Below are 21,716 nucleotides of genomic sequence, written 5' to 3'. Positions count from 1 at the left end.
CATCTGCATCTGGCTCTCACCAATCCACAGAGAGGGGAGAGTAACAAATACTTTTTAAAAAAATAAATATTGTAGAAGTATATTTTACAGTGATAATGCAGTATTGCAGACCTATGCCTTGGTGTGTATTTGCATCATATATATATCCTTCAAGTTATTAGTCCCTTTTCTAGCTGTCTCTATTTACATTATGGATCACTCACTCTTTGGGGGTTGCTTTTGCTAACGATCTCTAGGAGTCAGCCCATGACAGTTTCTTACTTGGAGTACTTGTGCTAACATGTCATCTTTGATGATTCTGGTGGCTTGAATAAGGTCTTACAAAAACAAATTGAAAACTGTATTGGAAAATAGAACAAGCAGAGGGTTTGCATGGCCTACTAAACAGTGCCGGTCTCGGGAGGTCAACAGCTCAAAGAACTGAACATATATGCTGGACTAAAGCTTAAAACAGCCTTCCTTTTACTTAAGCCCATAATTACTATTTTGAACATAGCTCCATTCGCTGCTGCCTGTATATAAATTTTTTGCTAATTTTCCTGTATTGGGAAGATCTTGAATGCAGTCCAGGATGAGATTAAAAAAAAAAAAAAATGCTGACGCTCCTAAATCGAATATATGTTTTTGCAATAAGGAACACTGGTCAATATACAACTGAGGAAAACCTGAAACAGATGTGAGTCCTAGAACCACAAGCGTTTGAATTTGCCCAGAAATGCTATTTTAAACACTCTATATGTTGGTCTACTGTTTTTTTGTGGAATAATGCATTCTTGGCATCCTTAAAAGGTTTCAATATGTTACAAGGTTATCCAGAAAGAAAAAAGCAAGGGGCTAACATATCAATTTGTGCGTCGCGGCCCAGACTCACTGCGCCTTCAAGAAGCACAAGGGCTCGTATTAATTGCACTTAACACAACGAACCTTCAGTTTCCTTCATTCTCTGCAGATTGAGGCTTGCTTTTCATAAAACTACTTTCCAAGGGGCAGAGACACTCCATCCACAGAAAGTTCAAATAGAGTGGTGCACGAGCTGCAGTGGTGATCACAAATACACTTTTTTTGCACTAAAATTCTGTTCATGGATAAAAGCATGTGCCTTTTCAGTTCTTCTCGGAGATGCTACACCACCACCACGCTCTAAAGCAGTTAAGTTACATGCGTAATGCTCAGAGAATGTGAGCGGTCCTAGAACCAGCTTTAAGCCATCTGCTTGATGTTTTTGAGGAACATATATAGGAAAAGAGAATTCCCCTTTTGTTCTGTTACATATAGAAATCTTTTGAAGCTCCCAAATAATTTGGTTTTGGTAAAATTCTCCACTCTTCTATTTTTCTAACATGTAGTCACCCCTAAACTATCCCTCATGTTTTCTCAAAAACTCTCCACATGAAGTATCTGAAGGACAACTGAAACCACTTACCAATATACAAGTAATATTTTATTTTATATTCTATCTTCCATTTGGCATAAGCCTTTCGATGTTTTGTTTTTGAACCAGTGAAATATACAAATCACACAAGACAGACATATGTACATTAAAAGTACAGAATAAAGGCCATAGAAGATATACATAATATCTGAATGACAAGTAGAATATTTTACATTAAATAGTTTCTTTTAAAAACTAGGATTGTTAAACTCAACTCTCTTCATAAACATGAATCACTAGAAAGGAACAAAAAATCTGGTTTAGCAAATAAAAAAAATTACTTCATGGTTTTTGTATAATAAAAACCAAAAAAGTGACATTTTAAACTAATTAGTGCTTTTTACTTTCAAGATCTTTTGCTTGCAATTCACTGCAGCTGGGAGCAGGGGGAATGACTATCCTTGTGCAATAAGAGCCACAGGTGGCCAGGCTGACCTGAGGGCCACTGAGCCTGTGAGGGCTGCAGAACGTGTGTCTTCCCAAACTTCTAAAACAGCACAAGTCTGAGATGAGAACACAGGTGATGGTACTCTTTGCAAAGAGGTGTCCTGGTTTTTTGTTGTTTTTGTTTTTTTAAACTAGCTAAACATGTTGTGAGCTGTATTTTCCCTGGGGACTCGGTAGGTGCCCTCAGGTCTAACAGGCACCAAGTTCCACCCTGCAAAGTGAGCAGAGGAAAGAGAAATGCTGACATGTGTCCTCTTCATTCCCACCTCTGTAATGAACAAGTAATGCCCTCTCCAACAAGGATGCAGAAAATGAGGCTGGAGAACCAGGGGATGGAGCAGGGGAGACCAAAGAAATCTTCAAACCACCATGCCCACGACCAAGACCTTCCAGACTCCTCAGAAACACAGCTGCTTCATGATGCTCAGCATGCAGTGGCATCAGGGCCACAGCCCGAGCTCAACTTAGAAACCGTTGGGGAAAATCCCACTTGGATTGCAGTGGAGGACCTCAAGGCTCTAGACCGAAGAAATAACCCCAGAGTAAACTGTAAATCCAAATCACTGGCTGCACTGAGATATAATTATATTTATATATATATATATATATATGTATATATATATATGTTATGTACAAGAGACTGAGCTATCAGGTACCACTGAACCAACTGTTCAAGTCCACTGGGAACAGTTCTAGGTACACCTGCAGAGAAGCGGAAGCGTCAGTGGAGAGTCTGAACACAGGATCAGAAGGGGGAAATGCTGCTACACCTCTGTGAAGGCCATTCGCCAAGTGATGTCATGAAAACATCGAAAACTACTGTTCCTCGAAGTAAAAGTTGTAGGCGGAATAAAATCCCTAAGTAGCGAGCTGTTTTCCAAGAGGAGCTCCTAAGGTTTCATTCCCTGTCCTACAATCAGAGGGGACCGTGCAGAGCTCCGCTTGGAAACGTGGCCGCAGCGCGGCAAGGCGAGGAAGCAGAGGGGGCGTGGGGTCAAGGAGGGAGGGCGGAGGTCACTTTTTCCCCTCAAATAGGTTTTCTGCTTTGGTGCAGGGCTGAACTGCACACAAGTACCTTGAAGTTCGGGTTGAGGATCTGTGAATGGAATTCATGTGTTTTCATTATTATCATTTATTAACCAAGTATCCCTAAGAAAATTACAGTATATTTTCCTTTATCACCAAGCCAACCTCCCTGCCATTCTCCAAGCAAAACATCTGGTACCAGAATCATTCAGGGATCCTTTTCCAAGTGGATAACTTGATTCTCACAACTGCCTTGAATATTAAATCAACTGACTCAATATAAGGAGTTTTTTGTTTTTTAATGTCTAGGGCTTCTCTCCCTGCTCCCCAGGTTTCAGTAGCTAATAGAATGGACCAGCTGTAGATGGAATGCTCGAGGACAGTGAGACATATGATAAACCTTCTTTCTTGAAGGGATATGAGATTCTTGTTCTCAAATTTTAAATACATTTTGGAAATATTTCAGGCTGGCAGCCCCTGGGAAAGAGGGGGGTGGGGTTCTCATTGTTTTGTCTGTTTCTCAAGACCTTCCGGCTTCCCCAGACCGCAGAACTCCTTTTGCTCCCAGGTGCTGCATCATGCATAGCTCTGGGCCACCTTGCAGTGGGGTGCTACCTGTCCCATGCGATAGCTGAGACAAATAGAACAGTGTTTCCTTGACCTCCAGATGTGCACACATCTCAGCAAGGGCATGTTTTATCCCCCCCATCCATTATACCATCAAAACAAGTCTTGTCTTACCTTTTCAAAGATCCACAAAATAAATATTTTCTTGGTTCCCAACCCCCTTATTGCCAAATAATAATTATAATATTATTAACCACAGAGTTCTCAGATGGGAACAGGGGGAAAAAATGGTTCCGGTTGCAATTCTTAGGGATAAAAAAAAACATTAAAAAAAAAAAAAAAAACCCAAACAGAATCACTGTACTTTCTATAAATAAGTGGGTCCTGGGAGCGGCAGGCAGGCAGCGGGGCGCCCACTACTTGCAGACGAACTGGTCCACGATCTCCGTGCACTTCTTGCACTTGACGTAGCAGCACCAGTGGAACTTGCAGTGGCAGCGCTCGGTCTGCACCGTCTTGAACTGGTCGTAGCCGCGGCCGCAGCACATGAGCTCGCAGCCGTCCATGCCCTCGGACGTCTTGTTGCACAGGCGGCCCTGCGTGCCCAGCGAGCCGGTGCTCTCATTGCGCACGCAGTAGTCGGGGCTGGGGTCGATGTAGACCAGGTCCTGGGTGGTGGGCGAGTTGAAGCGGCTGTTGACCTGCACCAGCTTGCCCCGGCTGTTGAGCCGCATGGCCGCCGCGCTGTCGTACTTCTCCTTCAGGGCATCACCCACCTTGCGGAAGTCGGCCAGCTGCAGCCAGCACGTCTTGAGGCTGCACGAGCCTGACACCCCGTGGCACTTGCAGGCCACGTCGGCCAGGCTGTACACCGTCTGCAGGGAGAAGGGGACAGTCAGCGGGGGGCACCCTCACCTGGGAAGCCAGACCCTGGTCACCAGCTCAGCCCGGGCCACCTCCCCCTCGTCCTCCAGACCTGGAGCCTTTTGTGGCCTTCTTTAAAAATTAGTCTGTAAAATAAATCGGTTCTCAGCCCCTCATTGTTACACATCACCATAATAAACTACCTGGTTTTGAATGGGAACAAGAAACAAAATTGTTGCCTTGGCTTCTTTTATGGAAGCAGGAGACTGCTATCAGGTCTGACCTGGACTCCTGTGAGCAGCAGCCTGTGAGGGAAGCGCCCCACTGCCTGCGTCTCAGAGAAAGAAAGCGAAGCCCAGCGAGGTGTGTTAGCAGCCCAAGCACTGGGAAGGAGGGGCCGTGACCGGAACCCAGGCAGGTGGGCTCCAAGCTCACGCCATGGGCACCCAGCTGGTAAGTGGTCAGGGTTCAAATCTTTCCTCACTCTTACTGTTCATACTGCCGTGGGGCGAGCCCTGTCCTAAGAGCCTCTCCACTCTCATCTCACCAAATCCTCCCAGCAAGGTTGTAACCTGGGCAGGACTGGACGAGGGCCCAGTGATGCCGAGAAGGTAAGCAGCCCAGACGGTCACACAGGCCGGATAGAGGGGGACCGGGCCTGGATCTCGGGTACCTTTACTCCTGCTTCCTGCACAGCCCCCACGCTCTGCACAGGCTGAGCGCATCCACCCTGGACCCAGGCAGACACAGATTCTGTCCTGCCCCTGAATTTAGGCAAGGGCATCACCATTCTGGGCCTCCATTCCCCATCTGCAAAGGGCACCGTGGTGGTGCCAACCTCACGGCAGTGTTACAAGGGTGAAAGCAAGACATGCTGGCTTGAGGTACTTAGCAGGCAGGATGCAATCAGTAGACCTGGTTTGCAGGGTGACAAGGGCATGGTGCCGGGCCCTGCAGCAGCAGCGCCCACGGGTCTGGGAGGTGGCTGCTGCCCATTTACAGTCCCGGCTACCCGGGGCTGTGCCAGTGAGCCTCCCGAGCCAGCACGCTGCTGGCAGCGGCCTGTCAGGACCTGGAGGCCGGAGCCGTGCGAGGCCACTCCTGCCCCAGAAGCGACCCTCTCCCTCCAGGGCTTCAGAAGGGGCTTTCCTCAAAGGGGAGCTCAAGCGTACCCCCTCCACATGAAGGGTTTCAGGGCCGCGGCTAGTGTGGGAAAGGGTTTTGCAAACGTATTTAACCTTCACTCCCCTTTGAGGAGAATCAGAAGCTAGGTTTTCTATCTAGGAGTCTAATACAGTTTCCTGACCCAGTGTCCAGCTTTCTTCCTCTCACCCCTACGATCCTGGAGGAAAACCGTCTTCTCTGTAACCTCATCCACCAGAATCAAGCCTAGTTCGCTGCTCCAACTATAACATTTCCAAAAATCCTATGTACAAATGCTCATGTTAAATGAAATTACATTGAATGTGCTTTTCCCACTCTCCGACCCCTCCTGTCTCCCCTTGGAAGTCCCTTGACCTGCTCTTCTTGGTTGCTAAGCTCCTGTGATTTGTTTCCATGAGAGAAACCGAGGAAATCCCCAAAGAAGGCTGAAAGCTCCAGAGAGGGACACAGTGGGTCCCGAGTCAGCCATACCTCTGTCCTGGAGGCATTTGTGGTCTGAGATGCTGGGCACCCTGCATGCAGATTAAGGTGATGTGTCCTGGGTAGAGAATAGGACCAAGGTGCTAGGCTCCCGGACAGCGGGGTAGCTATGCCCACTCCAAGGCCTGGGCCGGCTGCAGGGGGCAGAAAGTCCACCCCTGGTACAGGCACCCCAGCAAAGGGGAGCCTCAGAAAGGAGTGGCCACACTCCCCTGGAGCAACCATCTGACCCCTCAGGCACCACAGCTAAGATTCTGCAGAGTTGAGTCCTTCTGTGGTCCCTCACATAGTCAAGATCAAAGCTGAGAAGAAACAGGTTACCTGGAGGGATCTGGGTTACTTCCACTTTCCTATGTGCTCTGCTTCATTAGGTCTAGTGACTCAGTAGTCACTAGACTACTTCATTAGGTCTAGTGACTCAGTTATCATCTACCAAGCACTTACCACTGGTTGACACTGAACTCAGCCCTTCGGTTGAGCCTTATTAATTAGAGCTCAGAAGTGGCCAAGTGTTAATAACAAAGTTCAGTCTACTGTATGACCCCAGTGAGTCCTTACAGCAACCCCAGGCGACACTGTTACTGTCCAGCTAACCGGTGAGCAGATGGGGCAACGGAGGCTCAGAAACAGAGCAGGGTGTTAACCTTGATTTCTTTAATCCCCAAACCTGCAGCTGCAGCGCCCTAGTTTACGGGAAAAAGTGCCTGGGCTGACAGCTCCATCCCCTAATTCTCTGCCCTGCCTGGAAGTGGTTCTCCAGTCTCAGTTTCCCGCCTTTCACAAGAGGGTGTGCGGCTGGGGGGCTCTCAGGTTCCTTCCTGTCCCCTGGATGTTACTTTGTGACTACCATTCCTGTTCCTCACCCCAAAATACAGAAGAGTGAGATCTCTGACCAGAAAGTTCCTGGCACCCACCTTGGGTTCTCTGAAAAAAAAAAAAAAAAAAAATGGCCCTGGTTTTCAGTGCTGCCAAAGTTAGGAAAAGTTTTCACCCCTTCATTTTAAAGCAGCCATAAAGTGCCATGTGTTTAACCGCAGGAAAAAAGGGTCTTTTTAACTATTGTGAGGGAGCTTTTCACAGCCCCACCAGGGGAAGGAAAGAGTGAAACGGGGGATGGGGTGGGGGGGCGGGCTGCCTTGGGAGGACTTTCTCTCTGGACACTTCCGAGGCCCTCTCTCTTCCTTCCATGGGCCTGATCGTCAGACCTACGAAATTCCACCGGGTTGGTTGGAGAGTTTTCCTAGAAAAGCTCTTTTTACAAACCCTCAATCCATCAGGCCTGCTGTCCGAGGACACAAGGAGGGGCACAAAGAGGGGAGGAGGTAACCCGGAATCTGGGCGAGGGCTTGCTCAACTGGGCACCTACTGAAATAAATAACTCCCTCTCCCCAATTTAATCTTAATCGCAGCCACAAACTTGTTCCAGGGAGGAGGGCTGCGAACCTAAGCAGCATGTTTAGCTCTGGCCTGGCCAATTGCGCTGGGGACTAATTAAAGAGGCGGAGAAAGATCTTTCTCAGGCCACTGCAGGCGCCCCTTGGCTGGAGCTGGCCACGGCGGGCTGCTTCCGCTCCAGGAGGCCTTTCTGGGGTGTGCACCCCTCTCCAGGGAGGCCTGTGGGGAGCTGGCTGAGGGGAGTGGAGGGACAGAGAGGGGCAGGCAGGGGGAAAACAGACCGGAAAAGCTAGGAAGGGAGGCGGAGACAGGAAGAGAGCCGCAGAGACACAAGGAGAGCCGGGAGCCCCGGCCCCTCCCAGGCCTGCGGCGGGACGGACTCTCACCCGGCGGCCGGCCTCGTTGTTGTGCAGGTTCATCAGGATGCGCGCGCTCTCGTACGAGCCCTTGGCGTGGATGCGCTCCCGCTCGCGGGCGTCCACGAACTCCTTGGCGAAGCGGTAGCCGTAGTCGATGTTGTCGCCGCAGCCGCCCCACAGCCAGTCCCGCGGCAGGTCCTTGGGGCGCGCGGCGCGGCTGCAGCCGCAGGTGGACAGCTCGCCCTCGCGGCAGGCGCGGCTCATGGCGTTGACCACCCCCGCGGCGCTCACCGCGTACGTGAAGGCCGTCTCGCGGCTGCCTGCGGGCGAGGACCGGTCAGCGGGCGACCCCCACTCTGCAGCCCCGGACGGGGAACACCCCTACTTGGCTCCTAGAGGGGGAACTAGGAGGCCCCAACAGGCAGAAACAACCCAGGAGGGTATTAACACCCACACACCCCACCTCTGCTCTGCCATTTCAGACAGAGCCCAAGGCGGGATGCTCAAAGATCGATTGTTTATACACCTCTTCTGAAAATAAGCCAAATGCCTAGAAAAGAAGTCACCAAGGGAAGAAAACACACAATTGGGGTAGACTTCTTGACACTTATTTTAAACATTTGTTGCTATTTTCATTCTGAGTGACCTATAGGACAGGAGCACAGAGGCTTAGAGCCTCTGAAAGCCCTAGGCCCCCAGGGAAGCCAAACACTGCAGCCGCCCCTTCCCTTCCCGCTCCTGTGGCCCTGCTGGTAGTAACCTGGCTTCCCCTTTCTCCGTCTGCAGCATCAAGTCTGACTCAGAACAAGGCTCCTGACTTCCCCAGAGGATATTTCTCAACCGGTTCCTAGAGAGTTACAAATGAAATTCTTGCCTCTTCTCAGTTCCCAAGCTGCCCGGCCTGATGCTTCTCACTCAAGAAGGTGAGTATCTTACTTTCACAACAGCCTGACGTTCTTTAATGTCACTTCTGCGACTCCGCAGCAGCCTCTGACTCCAAGTGTCAGGAAAACAACAAAAGGGGGGGGGGGGGGGGGGGGAAATAGTCTTAAGGAGAAAAGAAGAAAAAGGTTCTCCTTCCCTAAAACTTGTAAAGAATAGCTCCCTGTCAAACAGTTCTATAGGAGCCCTATTTGTATGGAGAAAAACAGAGGTGAGCATAGACTACCTTAATTTCCAATTTCCACTTGTACCTAGAGACATTTCTACATGGGACAAGAAGTCACTTAATGAAAGTGTTATACTACGAGGGAGAAGGGTTAATACCCGGCCAGCTGAAGCTGGGCCTGGGGGCACGGGGTGACAAGGGGGGCCTCATTTTCCTCAACTATAAAATAAGGGTATTGAACTAGATGCCCGGGGGGGGGAAAGGCCCCTTCTGACACTGGGATCCCTGTACCAGGAGGATCAGTTTCTCTTAAAGAGCTTGCTAACAATTTTTTTTTTTTGGTGGGGGTAGGGAATCACAACAACAGCTGACCATAGTATTCAAGGGCCATCCTGCAGGAGGGCGGCTCTGCCAACTCAGGGGACCTGCAGACTGCCCTTCCTTTGGGCTTCTGCCCTCAATCTGCGACCACTTGTGATTCCCCTCTCAGAAATGGCGATGGCTCTGATTTACCAAACCTTCCCTCCCACATTGCAAAAAAATGAATAACTTGAGGAGTGTGCTGGTGGTTGGCAGGAGGATCCAGAAAGTTCCTGTGGGGGTGTTCCATCTATCTAGTTGAATTAGCAAGGCAGAGAACATCAAGGGAGTGGTGAGAAATGAGGAGAGCAGCCAGATCCTAGGGAGTGATCTGAGGATTAACACTGATAGTACAGAAAACCCTGTGGACGGGAGACTCGTAGAATACAGAGGTAGCTTGAGGAAGAGAGAGAAACCATCCTCTGGAGACAGAGGAAGAGAAGAAGCACTGTCCTGCATACAGAGAGCATCACAGGGATTTTATACAAAGCACGACAATGCTATTCTTGACCATTTTCAGTTTTTGCCCCAGAAATCAAACCTGGTAGCTATCTCTAAGCTAGTCGGTCACCGCAGGGAAAACGTCAGCATGAGAAGCACTCTCTGGCTGCAGCGTGGGGACGCAGCCGTGCTGGAAGCAGCACTGCGTCGGGTGACAGCTCCTCCCTGAGAGATCAGCTTCCTGTCCTCACCCTCTGGGAAGACGGGGCCTTTCTTACACATCTTTTCACAGCAGGCAAACAAAGACAAGCCGGAGACAAAAGCTGGAAGCAAAGACTAGCATGATGAAAAATGAGGACGTTTTCATAATGAAGAGGCGACTGTGTACAGCGCCTGGACTGGCCTCTCAAGAAAGTAGGTGAGCGCTTGGGGGTGGCAGCCTGAGTCTCAGAAACCAGCCCCATCATAGGGTCTCTCAGGGAGGAGAACCAGCTTCCACGTCCCTGGTGAACTCCATGCTCTGGAGTGGGCACCCACACACTTAGCATCAAAGGTGTTTCAAATTTTCCCTTAGCTCATTCTCATCTAACAAACCCTAAAGTAGAAAAGTGAAAAATGAAGTAACTTCCACCGTTGGGGTGGGGTTCATGTTCCTCTTCCATAAAAATCGATTCTGATTTTTCCTCTCTCTCTCTCTAAGGCCCTGTGTTCCACCATGAGCCACCCTGCAGTAGCTGTCTGCTCTGAGAGCTCGGACACCTGAGGACCCTTTGGCAAGGGGGCCTCAGGGATGATGGTACGATCCAGGAGGGCTCCCTCCTCTGGGGCCATCATGAGCTTCCACTCCTGCCTACTTCCCATCAACCAAGACGGTGCCTCACAGCTAAGGACCAGAGAGTCTACTTACAGGGGACAATTAAACACAGGCCTTTGTACCAAGGGTTCTGCTTGTTCCCTAAGGAAGCAGTCTCTTTGAATCTTGGACCACATTTTAAATAAATCTTCAGCAGAACTCAAATCCACTTAGCAAATGATAGCTTATTCTGAACATTTTGGCCCCAAACAGGCTACATACAGAGAGGATCTTAAATCAAAGCTGTGTTCCAGTGACTACACAGAAAAACAGTTCCAATTGCTGTTTTCCTTCCTTGTTACCATCAGAGGTGTATGATTTTCACTAACTCATACACATGGGAAAAACTCCCAAAGTTTGAGAGGAAGGCAGATAGAGGGAACACATAAGGCAAAGGTGAAGAGAAGGCTGAGAGGTTACTGTGATATAGCTGACAAAGATGTTTTTGGATCACTCACACTATCATCAAAATGCAGGAGAATTAAATCTTCACTACACCCTGAGTTAACCGCATAAGGCAGCCCATATTTGGGGAAAACTGCTGTGTTCCTGAAGCTTAATTCCTAGATTCAGGTCCCAGAATATGCATTAGCACATTTTAATCATTAACAGGAAAGCCCTAGGAGGCTCTGTAGGCTGAGGCTGCAGACCGTTCTCCCATTCAATTAGAGGAACGGCTTCCAGTCCTGTATTATTTTAGTTTATGAAGCCGCTTGGCTCAAACATCCACTGACAACTCTTTTTTGTTCTCAATGAATGCACTTTTCAGGGTTTTTTAAAAAAGCATTTTATCCATCCGTGACGGACATTAAGCCAACTTTTTATCTTCAGTCAGTATAAATAGTTAATTGCTTTGATAAATTGCTTATTTTAGGAGTCACTGCAGTCATATTAATTATATGGGCTTGTTTGCATAAAAGTAAAGAGACCAAAAATATTCACTAGCACACACACACACAGGACCACATCTGTCAGACTGTAGCCTACGCTATTCAACTAAACCAGAGGCAGACTGATTTTCCAAATTCTTTGCCTTTAGCCCAGTTTTAGTCCCTGAATAGAATAACAAGTTCAACAACACATTTAAAAATAAAGAACTGGACTGTGAACGATACATTAAACACTTTTAAGTTTCCAGGTTGCCCTTTGAAGCAGGTGTTCTTATATCAATGGCCAACTCACAAATGTAAATTGGATCACTTCTAATTAAAATTCTTCCTGGGACTAAAAGTAAAGTGTCTAACACGTTTATCTCGATAGATAGCTTTAGGAAATATCTATATTAGGAACATTAAAACCTTACGTCCAGCTCATCCAGCATTCTGCAAGATGGCAATTTTTAGTTTGATGCCTGGGCCATCTGAATTGTGGCTCAAGTTAGGAAACTTCTAACAATTAAGAGTTTTGAAGTTTAAGGACAGAAATGACTCAGCTTTCCCCATCTACTTTTGTCAAACCAACATAAGTGTTCTGGTACTATTTTACACAAAATGCTTTTTAGGAAAATTAAGTGATGAGAAAAATGAAGGTGTAGTTGATGCCCACCCCCTCCTGATCTAATTCAAGAAGTCCAAAACTTATCATTAGACATCCAGAGGACAGGCACGAACATAGCCATAATGACAGAAGTCCCAAGCCGCCACCCTGCTGGAAGAGTCCCATCAGATGAAGCTTTAAGTAACACTAGAGACGTTTCCCAGGAGAAAAGTTTCTATGTATTTAACAACATCTGAAACGGTTTCCTACCGATCTGCATGACCCTGCCGAAGACAGAGGTGTTATCAACGGTGCTGCAGTTCCACCTCCGGTGTCGGAACTGATACTGGCACTCCTTGATGCCCGTCTTGGCGCCCTCTCCAATGTACTGCATGTGGTCCTGATACAAGTGGCAGAGTTTCTTCTGTCCTTGGGAAAGTCCTGCCAGTTGGCTGCAGAGAGGCTGCGCTCCTATGATATATACTTCTGACATCTGAACAGGGTTATTCATACCTAGCGACCTAAAAAGGGAAGGGGTGGGGGGGAGATGTGCATTCAAGATTTACGTGAACTCTCAAGGTGGGCCCCCTGAAAACATGTCAGCAATACAGAAGTTTAAGCACACAGATGCTTTTTCTCTCCTGCTTGTCCTCATGACAAAGTATGAGACGGGCTTCATAGAACTCCTCTGTTTAAACTCCACTCAGAAAACGGAGGCATTGTATAGCCCCTATCCCGCCATCTGGCTTCTCAGCTAGAGTTCTCACTCCCCTCCTTGCCCCTTTCTGCCATATACCTGAACCAAAATTTCTGATATTCCACACCAGAAAAGGGGTAAAAGGCAGTCTGGGGGGATGGGCCTCTGACATGAGAGAAAATGACTCACTCTGCCCCACAAATTGGACCGATCTGCCTTGAAAATGTATGAATACGGAAAGCAGACATAATTCGACACGGGTAGGAGATAGCAGTTCCTTTTGACGGATGGAAGAACAGGAGGACAAGTATACAGACGGAAGAAAATTCACCCTGTTCTGGACGTTTTAAAAGGGCTCCTTATGTGACTGTGAGGGACCCAAGACAGAGTATCCGGGGAACAGAAGTCATGTTTGACAGAAAAACGCTGTTCATTTACAGTAAAAAAAAAAAAAAAAAAAAAAAAAAAAACCAAAACAAAACCCAGAACGCAGTCAAAAATAATCCTCTAGATATAATGCAGTCTACTCTCTAGGCCCCTACCAGCAAGAAACCCGCATTTAGGGACACTGAACTACTCAAGGTAACCTTTTTTGATTAAATTTCAAGCCCTCAGTACTTCCCCACTTGGAGTGTAGCTATCTTCCTAGTAACTCTGCCTACCTCAGACCCGAAAGCTAGTAACTTCAAGTGACAGAAAATAAATGTTGGAACTCACTTTTACTACCTAGAGGTAGCAAAAAGCACATTTTATAGATAGGCTTAGAATTATTAGAGAAGTGAATTCTGGTTTCCCTTAATTACATGATGTACTACAAGCATAATGTGAACCTCAAGACAAAAGTTAAATTTATAGCTTCTATTCCCTATGGAGCTAAAGATAAGCTTCACAGTGTTAAAAATTAGCAAAAATTTTAATTCACAAAATTTAAAGAAAAATTTGATTTAAACATTTTTATGTTTATATATATATACACATATATATAAATATGTCTATTAAAAAAATATATATGTGTGTGTGTGTGCACCCAAATTCACGACTGAGAATATTGCAGCATTCATTATACAATACAAACGAATCTTAAAGTAAAAGAATATGCATATAGGATAAACTTACCACCAAGAATTAGCTTCTATTACAACCTGGGCGAAGGAGAGAAATATGGCCAAAGCCATTAGGAAGAACTTGGAAGACATTGCCCTTCCAGCCGTCCCCCAAGCAACTCCTGGGCTTAATATTCCAATCGACTTCTGGAGAGGGAAGAAAGGAGCAGATGTTTATTGCCTCTCAGATAATTTTCAAGCATACAAGTTTAAACAACGGAAGCATCCGGGATCTCTCAAGTTTACTGTTGATTGACTGCGCTTCTCCTCCGTGAGTTTTTGATGGCAAGATATAGGCAGTTTCTTTTTCCAAATTAATCCACCCACGCAACCTCACCAGGAAATCTGATTTCGCTGGGATCCTGCGCGCGGGGCACGCCAGCGATTACAAACATGTCTCAATGCTGTTGAGTCAAAGCCCCGGTGCCAGGCGCTGCCTCCTTCCTGCTTGCTCGCGTCCTGCACCCCCTCGCTCCCCTCTAGTTCCGCGCTGTGCTGAGTCCCTCCTCGGGAATTCACTCGGGGACCCGCTGCCACCCTCGTCCTCTCTCCGACCTGGGCAGAGCAACAAGTGGAGCCGGAATTAATTCCATGGGCGAGAGGAGCGCGAAGGCGAGTGGAGCGCGCCGCCGGCGGCTGCGAGGGAGGCGGGGTGGCCGGCGCGGGGGTGGGGGGTGGGGGCAGCACGCGGGAGGGAAGGGCAAGGGGTGGGGGGCGAGGCCCCCGGGAGCGGCGCGCACGGGAGTGCCCAGCTGGGAAATGCAGCTCTGAATTAACATCATCAGTTTCATAATCAGTTTACGGCTCGCTCCGGGGCTAGCCGCTTCCATAGCGGGAAAGGCAGCCTGGGTTTCCTTAGACCGCTCTTCGGCCAGACTGGGGTGGGGAGGAGATGGGGGCGCACGGGGCATAAGGGGATGGGCGAGCGGCTCTCCCGGCGCAGGAAACCGGAAATCAGTGCCCTCTCCCTGCCTTCGGCCTCCGCCTTGGAGTGTATCCCAGAGGAGGGATACACAACCCCCCACACCCCAGGTCGCGCTGTCCGAGGAGAGGGGCTCCCTTCCCGGCCCTCCCCACAGCGCTCCCCCAAAATCTGATTTTCTCACTCCCACTACCGCTCCCTCCAGTCCCCACTTCTAGCAGCTGCCACGGAGAAAGGGGAAAGGAAGCCGAGGGGACTCCAGTTTCCTTTGGTCCTGGTCTGGAGTTGCATCTCGCCATCGGGGCACCTTGAGCGTGGTCTTGAAACTCCGCTACCCCACCCTCCAGCCCAATTCGGACGCGGTTGGGTCAGTCTCGCAAGATGAGGGTGCAGGGCGAGGCCCGGGCCGGTGCGAAGGAGTCCCCGGCTGGGCCAGAGATGCGCTGGCTCCCGCGCCTCGGCCGAGCCCCTGGATTCCAGGGCGCAGAGGGCCTCGGCAGCGAAGGTTCCCGTCGTCAAGAATTTCGGGGGCAGGGGGCGGCCTTGGAGGTTTCCGCCGCCGTCCTCCCCACTGGTGACTTCTCCACCTGTAGGCGGTGGCGGAGCGAGACGGCGGCGGGTGGGAGGAACGGCTTTCCAAAATCCCCTTTTACATCTCTGATAAGAGTAACCCTGCCACGCTGCGCCACCCTCAGCTCCCAAGGGAGCCCCTTCCTCGGAAAAGGAAAGGTGAACCTCCTCCAGGCTGCAGAAGGGCCTGGGCTGGAACCGGCACCAGAAAAGACTGGGGGACCGAGGCAGCGGTGGAGACGCGAAGGGGCTAAGGAGCGCGCCTCAGCTTTCCCTTGCCAGCCTCCCTTTTGGCCCGGATTCCTCGGGGCTTCTCTAGAGGAAATGCTTATGCGGTCCTCAGTGTTCGCCACCCAGGGCTCAGCGCCCGAGGCCCACTCATCCCTAAAACGTCGCAGAGCTGGGGGGCGCATGCCGCAGAAGAGAAGCCTGGGGTTTCCCCAGCCCAGGAGAGAGAAGGCTCGGTCTTCCTCCCCACCCCCGCCCGAAGTGTCAAGTTTCCTCCAGGGGAGGGGGTGGCTCGCGAGGGCTGCCTTCTCGCGCGGCCCAAGCTGCGAAATCAACTCTCTCCATCGGGGGCCAAGGCCGCGCGCGTGCACACACTCATACACACTCACACTCTGGCACATTCACACACTCACTCGTGCACAGACACACACGCTCTCCGACGTGCTTCCCAGGCGGAGGCAGAGACCGCGCTGCGAGCCGCGCGCACTTTTCCAGCTTTCCGACGGGCGGGGCACTCGGGGCGGGGCGCGGGCAGCGGAGAAATTGATAACAGATTCCGCGGATTACTGCGGATCTCTTTGTTAGAGGAGAAGCCACACAAACCGATCCCACTCTCGGCCCGACGACCTAGGGGAGAAGCCATTCGTTCATAGAACTGGGGCCAAAGTGGGAGCGGGGCAGTTGGCTTCCGCGACGCGGGTCTCTAAGCCCGGGGCTGGGAGTAGGCCGGAGGTGTCCCGAAGGGAATCTGCCGGGAGAGCCCCGCGAGTCGCCTCTCCACTTAACCCGCGCGCTTGCCCGGAAACAGCTTGGCCCTCTTCCCGCTCCAATCCCCCGTGCAGCCCAGAAAAGGCCCCACAAGTTTAAAGACTGAAGGAACCCACGGCCAACTCACTGATACATCGAACTGTAGGGTAAACGTCCCTGCCTGTTTACCAAGAGAACTGATCCGAAAAGAGGACAAAATAAGACCTCTCCGGAGACCGTAACATGCAGGGTAAAAGTTCTGGGCAGAAGCTGAATTCACTGAAGACCAGGCTAAAAATTTTGAACAATTTCAGGGTCCGAGGAAATGGACTTTGTAAGGATACTTGGCATCTGTTTCTAGTGCGCGTCAGAGAGGAGGGCTGCGGGCATTTGAGAGGTTCTAGCGCAAGGGAGGGGTGAGGTGGGGGTAGGGCGTTTGCGCTCCCTTGTTTCCAGCCCCAGAACAGATCCACGTCGAGTCGGCTTATATTGTCTCTCCTCCAGAGCCTTCCCGCTGGATTAAAAGTGTCCCTAACCCTTCTTTATCAACTGGTGTGCGGGCCGAGAATCCTCTAAACTCCGTCACGCGAGTTTAGAGGACTTTGGGAGGCGACAGAAAGCCCCGGAAAGCACGCCCAAGTCGGAGGCCAGAAGCGCCTAAAAAGAAATTCCCTCGGGGCAGGGAGAAAATTCTCGCCCCTCAGCCACTGGCGCTACCTCACTCGGGCTGGACACCCCCTTTCACTTCACGTCCAGCCCCAGCCCCTAGACCCTAGTCTCTGGGAGCGGAAATGGAGAAACTGGGAGAATAAATTAGATTGACCTGGGCTCGCGGTGGCGAAAAGCACAGGAAACTCTTAAGAATCCCAGCTCTTAGTGGGAGATAAATTTTGTTTTCCCCACTTCAATCTCTCCCGAAAGCAAGGGGAGAGAGATGGAGAAAACTGCAGGAGAAAAATTCAGTGGCAGCCACAAAGTTGGGGAACGAGGGGAGAAGCAGGAAGGGATGGTGGGCTGAAAGGAGGTCCGTTTTGGGGAAGCCCAGGAGGAGCCCGCACTCCCCCAGGCCTCTAGCCTGGAGCAAGAGAGCCGGAGCTGCCCCTAGCCGCCCGGATGTGTCCACAGCACCGAGGGTCGGAAGGGGTGGGGGAGCCGACAGAGGAGGTGGAGGAGGGAGTTCCTTGAGCCCAAATCAGTGCAAGGAAGGTGTGTGCAGCTTCTGACTGCCCTGACTCAGAAGGGATACCAACTCGGGTACCAGGGAGTCTCCGAGAGAAGCACAGTGGCCAAGTCTAGTTCTCTTGCCGGCCTCACCTCATCCATCCTCAGACAAGATCTCCAGACTGCAAGACAACTCTCTCTCTCACACACACACCTGGGGGGACCAGGGAGAAGAGGGAAACATCACTTCTACCTTCCCACACAAGAAGTCTAGCCTGGCTCTCTAGGCACAGCCTCTCAACTCTGTCCCAAAGAACTGTTTGTCGGCGGAAGGAAAGAGAAGGAAAATTACAGAACGCTTTAACACCCATTTTTCAGAGGTTGTTTCAACTCCACTTTTTAATAGACAAGAAACTGAGGCTGAGAGAGAAAAAGAAGCGCTGGTCCTCGGCTACAGGGTGAACCAGTGAGGGCGTCAAGACCAGACCCGAGACTTCCTAGGGGGACGCTCCTGCTCCTTAATGTGCCGGGGAGAAGGGGTACCAACCCTTCTCCCACTCGCCCGAGCCCCATTCGCTGGGTCGGACACTTGACCCCTTACTAATGCAGCCGCGCAGCGCAGCATGTCCTCTGGGGGCCTCCGAGGGGCCTTCCTGGGAGAGTGGGACCTAGCGATCCGAAGGGATGTTCTTGTAAAGCCAGAGGTGGGAGGAAGAGGTGAGCAAGCTGCCTGCCCGGCCAAGACGCAGGCTCCAAGATGTCCTACCTGAAGGCAGCCAACAGGGGGCAGCCGGCACCGCACAGCGAGAAAGAAAAAGGCAGAGGACTAGCTGAGCTCTGGCAGACGGTGCTAACCCCTTGTGCACCAGAGGGCTCGGATGAGCGGAGGGAAACGCAAGGGATTCTGACCGAGCCTCCTGGGGAGGGAGGGTCTTCCTTTGTGGCACCGGGCCTGGCTGAGGATTTAATATGTGCAAGACCCGAGAACAACTGGCCCTTTACTCTCCACAACATGCAGGGCATAGATCCACACACTTGGACACACAATGTCCACTGCCTGCACACCCTCGGCTCCCCACAGAGTTTGTCTAGAAGCAAAATCTCTGCATCTGGCCGGAGTAGCCTTGAACGTTGGCAGGAGGGCAGGAGGTGTGATCCCACCACTGACTCCAAGTGACTTCCAAACAGCGAGCTGGCCGTCTAAAGAAAGACGGGAGACGAGAAGGGGCCCCCATGCCAGACTGAGATTGGAGACTAAAACAGGCCACGGGGTCTCCAAGCTGTGGGTTTTTCATAAACTTTTTTGAGGGGGTGCTTTAGGAAACATCTGAATTCCAATCCCAAACTTATTTTCTAGAACACTTAAAAGAGGAGAATCAAGAAAAATGAAAATAAGGATCGAAGCCTGCAGGACAGAGAGGAAAAATTGTTTGGAAAATAGCTAGTTATACTGCAGGAAATGTTAACTTTTCGTAAAAGTGAACTCTCGGTGACCCTCGGAGTGTGTGACTCGGCTTTAACATACAACTGACAATTAAAACAAACAAGAGTTCACAAACTGCCCCCCGCCCGCTCTCCCAACCCAGAGGCCCAAACGTTTCTAAAGGACAAGGAGGATTCTGCGCGGGGGGCCGGGGTGCGCTCTCCCAGCGGACCAAATTAGAGCCACCACCGCCAGCCCTCCCCACCCCCATCACCGCTGCAAAGTGCGGAGCTCACCCAGTGGCGGCTAATAATGCTAATAACGCGACCCCATCCCTGCGCCAGGGTGCGAGCTGGCCCCCTGCCAGGCACTCTTAAAGGCACAGGGCCTGCCGCGCTCGGGTTCCCCGGCTGCATTGAGCCGGCAACCTGGCCTCTGGCAGCAGAGGGCGGGGGGTACGAGGCTCAGGAATAGTCAGCTCCTGGTCTGGCTTCACGGTCTCTCAACCAAGGAGTCCCCTTCCCTTTTCTGAGCCCCGGCCACCCACCCTCTCGGGGTCCGCGCCAGTGGGCGCTTGGTAAATATTTGTTGAATTGAATCATTATCCTGTTACTGAAATATACATAGTAAGCTACACTTGAGTTTCTCAGGGCAAAAGGAAAGTCGTCTGCGGACCTCTCTGTTTTTCTGCGCTGTCTCTACCCCACTTTTTCTCCAAAGTCTAAAAAAGTTTTCAGAACTTTTGGTGGGACAAGAAGAGGTCTGTCTCCTGGGAGACCGAGGTAGTGCACGGGGATGGGGGGAGGGCGAAAGGGTAGGGGTCTCAGCCAGCTACGCGGGGGGTTTTAGAGTCTCCAGATGTAGGAGAAATGGAGGGGGGGGGTAGGGAGAGGTTGGCGGGGGGTGGAGGAGGGTCAGTTTTCCAAAATAAAACAATGTAAAGAAAAAAAAAAAGTGACGAGCCCCGGCTACACACAGAACACCTACCTTCATTGCGAGGGGGAGGGGGGCGCGGGGAGGAAGTCGCCACCAGAGCCGAAGAATCCAAGCGGAGCGTCCTCGTTAAGCCTGCGGAGACGATCCTGCGCGGAGCTGCGGGTTCCTCCAGGGCTCGTCCGGCAGGCTCTGGAGACTGGAGCCTAAGCCGTCACTAGCGTTCGAGTCTGGGTGCCCGAGCCAGAGTAGTGCTGGGATGCGCGCGGGAACCGAGGGGGCGCCGAAGTCCGCCTGCCGGCAGCCGGAGCAGGGCCCGGCCGGCGCGCAACAAGGGAGCCGCGGGGCCGGCGAGGGCGCGCAGGCGACTGTTCCTCGGCGAGGCGCTCCCTCTCCAACGTCCATCAGCGACGGCGGTAATTAGGGCTTTCCAACCCCAAATGTGGGCGTGATTGTGCAAAAGACTTTACAACAAATAATAAAAAAAAAAATTCTTCACAAGAGGGTGAAAAAAAAAATGCCCCACAACTCAACTCTGGCCCGGGGCGGGGTGTGGGGGAGGTGATCCCTGCGCCCAGGTGCCTCCGGTTCATTCACACCAGGATCCTGCAGACTTTTGGCGGCTCACGCCTCCCGATCGCCAGCTCCTCCTCTACGAGTCAGTCTGTGGCCGAAACGTCTGCTTCCAGGCGCTGATCCCGCGGCCGCGAGTGTGTGTGTGGACGTCTGTGTACACACACAGACACACACCCAAACACACCCCCCCACACACACACGCGCGCACTGCAGCTTGGGGGCCACAGAACAATCAGACGCGCACGGGTTTTTCTCCTGGAGATGCCGCTGAAAACGCTCCAGTCGTCATCCGAGCTGCCAGAGTCAGCGCCAACTTTTGTCCTTTCATTTTAGGGTTTGGCAAAAAGGTGGGAGCAAACTGGTAAAAGTCGTCCCTGAAAGTTCTGCCTCTGGTGGGTTCGGGGACGATGCGCGACTGCCCCGGGGGGAGACACCGGTTCCCCCTCCCCACCCTCTTCTTTCTCTCTTCTGGTTAGTCCCCCTTTTTTCCCCCGCCTTTCCAGGGAAAAGGGCGAAGAGGCGCGAGGGCCAGGGGCTTCGCAGAGGCTCTTCAGCTCCGGCGGTCCATGGCCGGCGTGGCTGCCCACCTCCTCGTTTGGCGCCGGGGCCTGAGGGGCGGGAGAGCGGGCAGCGGGCGGCTGGCGGTCGGGTTCCGGCAGCGGCGAAGGAGCTCACTCGGCAGAGGCTGCACGGAACCGGACTCCGGGTGGCGGAGGCGGCGCCTGGGAGCTTGCAGCAAACTTCCACGCGATTCTGCGCCCCGCAGACAGACTGACCGACCGCAGGGACCGCGTCCCCCCCCCACCCCCCCGGCCCTCCTGGCCAACTGCCTCCTTCTCTCCCTCCCTCTCTCCGGACTCCTCTTTCCCCTGGTGTTCTCAGGAAGGAAAAAAAAAAAAAATTAAGTTGCAGAACCAAAGGCGGCTGGAAAGAGAAGGGGCGGGGGGGGGGGGGGGTGGTGGGGGGTGGATGGGAGGAAAAAAAAAAAAAACACCCAACTTTGCCTTTGCGCATGCGTGGTGAGGCCGACCTATGACAAACTTCGCAGGATTTTAAAGCCGTACCACAAGCTGGGGTGCAGGGGGGGCGTCGGTATACACTCCCGGCAGGAGCCCCCTCCTCTTGGCTTCCCATCCCCCAAGCATCTGATGAAAGAGAGAGGTCCATTCCTTAGCCGCAGCCTGACAGCCGCCTGGCGCTCTGCTCTCCTTCCAAAGCCGCCTACTCGCTGGAAGGTGAACCCCAACTTCAGCTTGGACCCCTTGGTTCGCCTGTCCAAGGCTGCTTGCACTGGGCTGCACCCGGGCTGCCGCCATGCCACGGAACCTCTAGGAGGACCACTTCCCCATTCTTATTCCTGGGGGAGGGTCCCCAAGCCCCCGGG

The 21,716-nt window shown here is 51.6% G+C and overlaps 1 protein-coding gene across 3 annotated transcripts; it reads right to left on the bottom strand.

Annotated features, from left to right (window-relative positions):
• Positions 1–1,419: 1,419 nt before the first annotated feature.
• Positions 1,420–21,194, bottom strand: WNT5A (Wnt family member 5A). Of its 3 annotated transcripts, none has more exons than XM_006053924.4 (5): positions 19,811–21,194; positions 13,786–13,919; positions 12,243–12,493; positions 7,762–8,054; positions 1,420–4,347 (listed from the first exon to the last, which is right to left on the bottom strand). In XM_006053924.4, the coding sequence occupies exons 1-5, from the start codon at positions 19,814–19,816 to the stop codon at positions 3,889–3,891; spliced, it is 1,143 nt and encodes a 380-aa protein (XP_006053986.2). In that variant the 5' UTR covers positions 19,817–21,194; the 3' UTR covers positions 1,420–3,888. The 3 variants fall into 3 exon arrangements, with proteins under 3 accessions (XP_006053986.2, XP_025128882.1, XP_025128881.1); XM_025273097.3 differs by lacking the exon at positions 19,811–21,194 and adding an exon at positions 14,328–14,442; XM_025273096.3 differs by lacking the exon at positions 19,811–21,194 and adding an exon at positions 14,110–14,321.
• Positions 21,195–21,716: the final 522 nt, after the last annotated feature.

This window comes from Bubalus bubalis, chromosome 21 (assembly GCF_019923935.1).
Source record: "Bubalus bubalis isolate 160015118507 breed Murrah chromosome 21, NDDB_SH_1, whole genome shotgun sequence".
Classification (NCBI taxonomy): Eukaryota; Metazoa; Chordata; class Mammalia; order Artiodactyla; family Bovidae; genus Bubalus; species Bubalus bubalis.
This window is presented reverse-complemented; position numbering and strand designations above follow the sequence as displayed.

Bases quoted from the DNA above. Each gene is read 5' to 3' on its own strand.
- WNT5A (XM_006053924.4), bottom strand. The intron at 8,055-12,242 runs GTAGGAAACCGT...CCTCGCCCGCAG, and splicing joins CGGCAGGGTCATGCAGATCG to GCAGCCGCGAGACGGCCTTC. The intron at 4,348-7,761 runs GTGAGAGTCCGT...TTCTCCCTGCAG, and splicing joins ACAACGAGGCCGGCCGCCGG to ACGGTGTACAGCCTGGCCGA.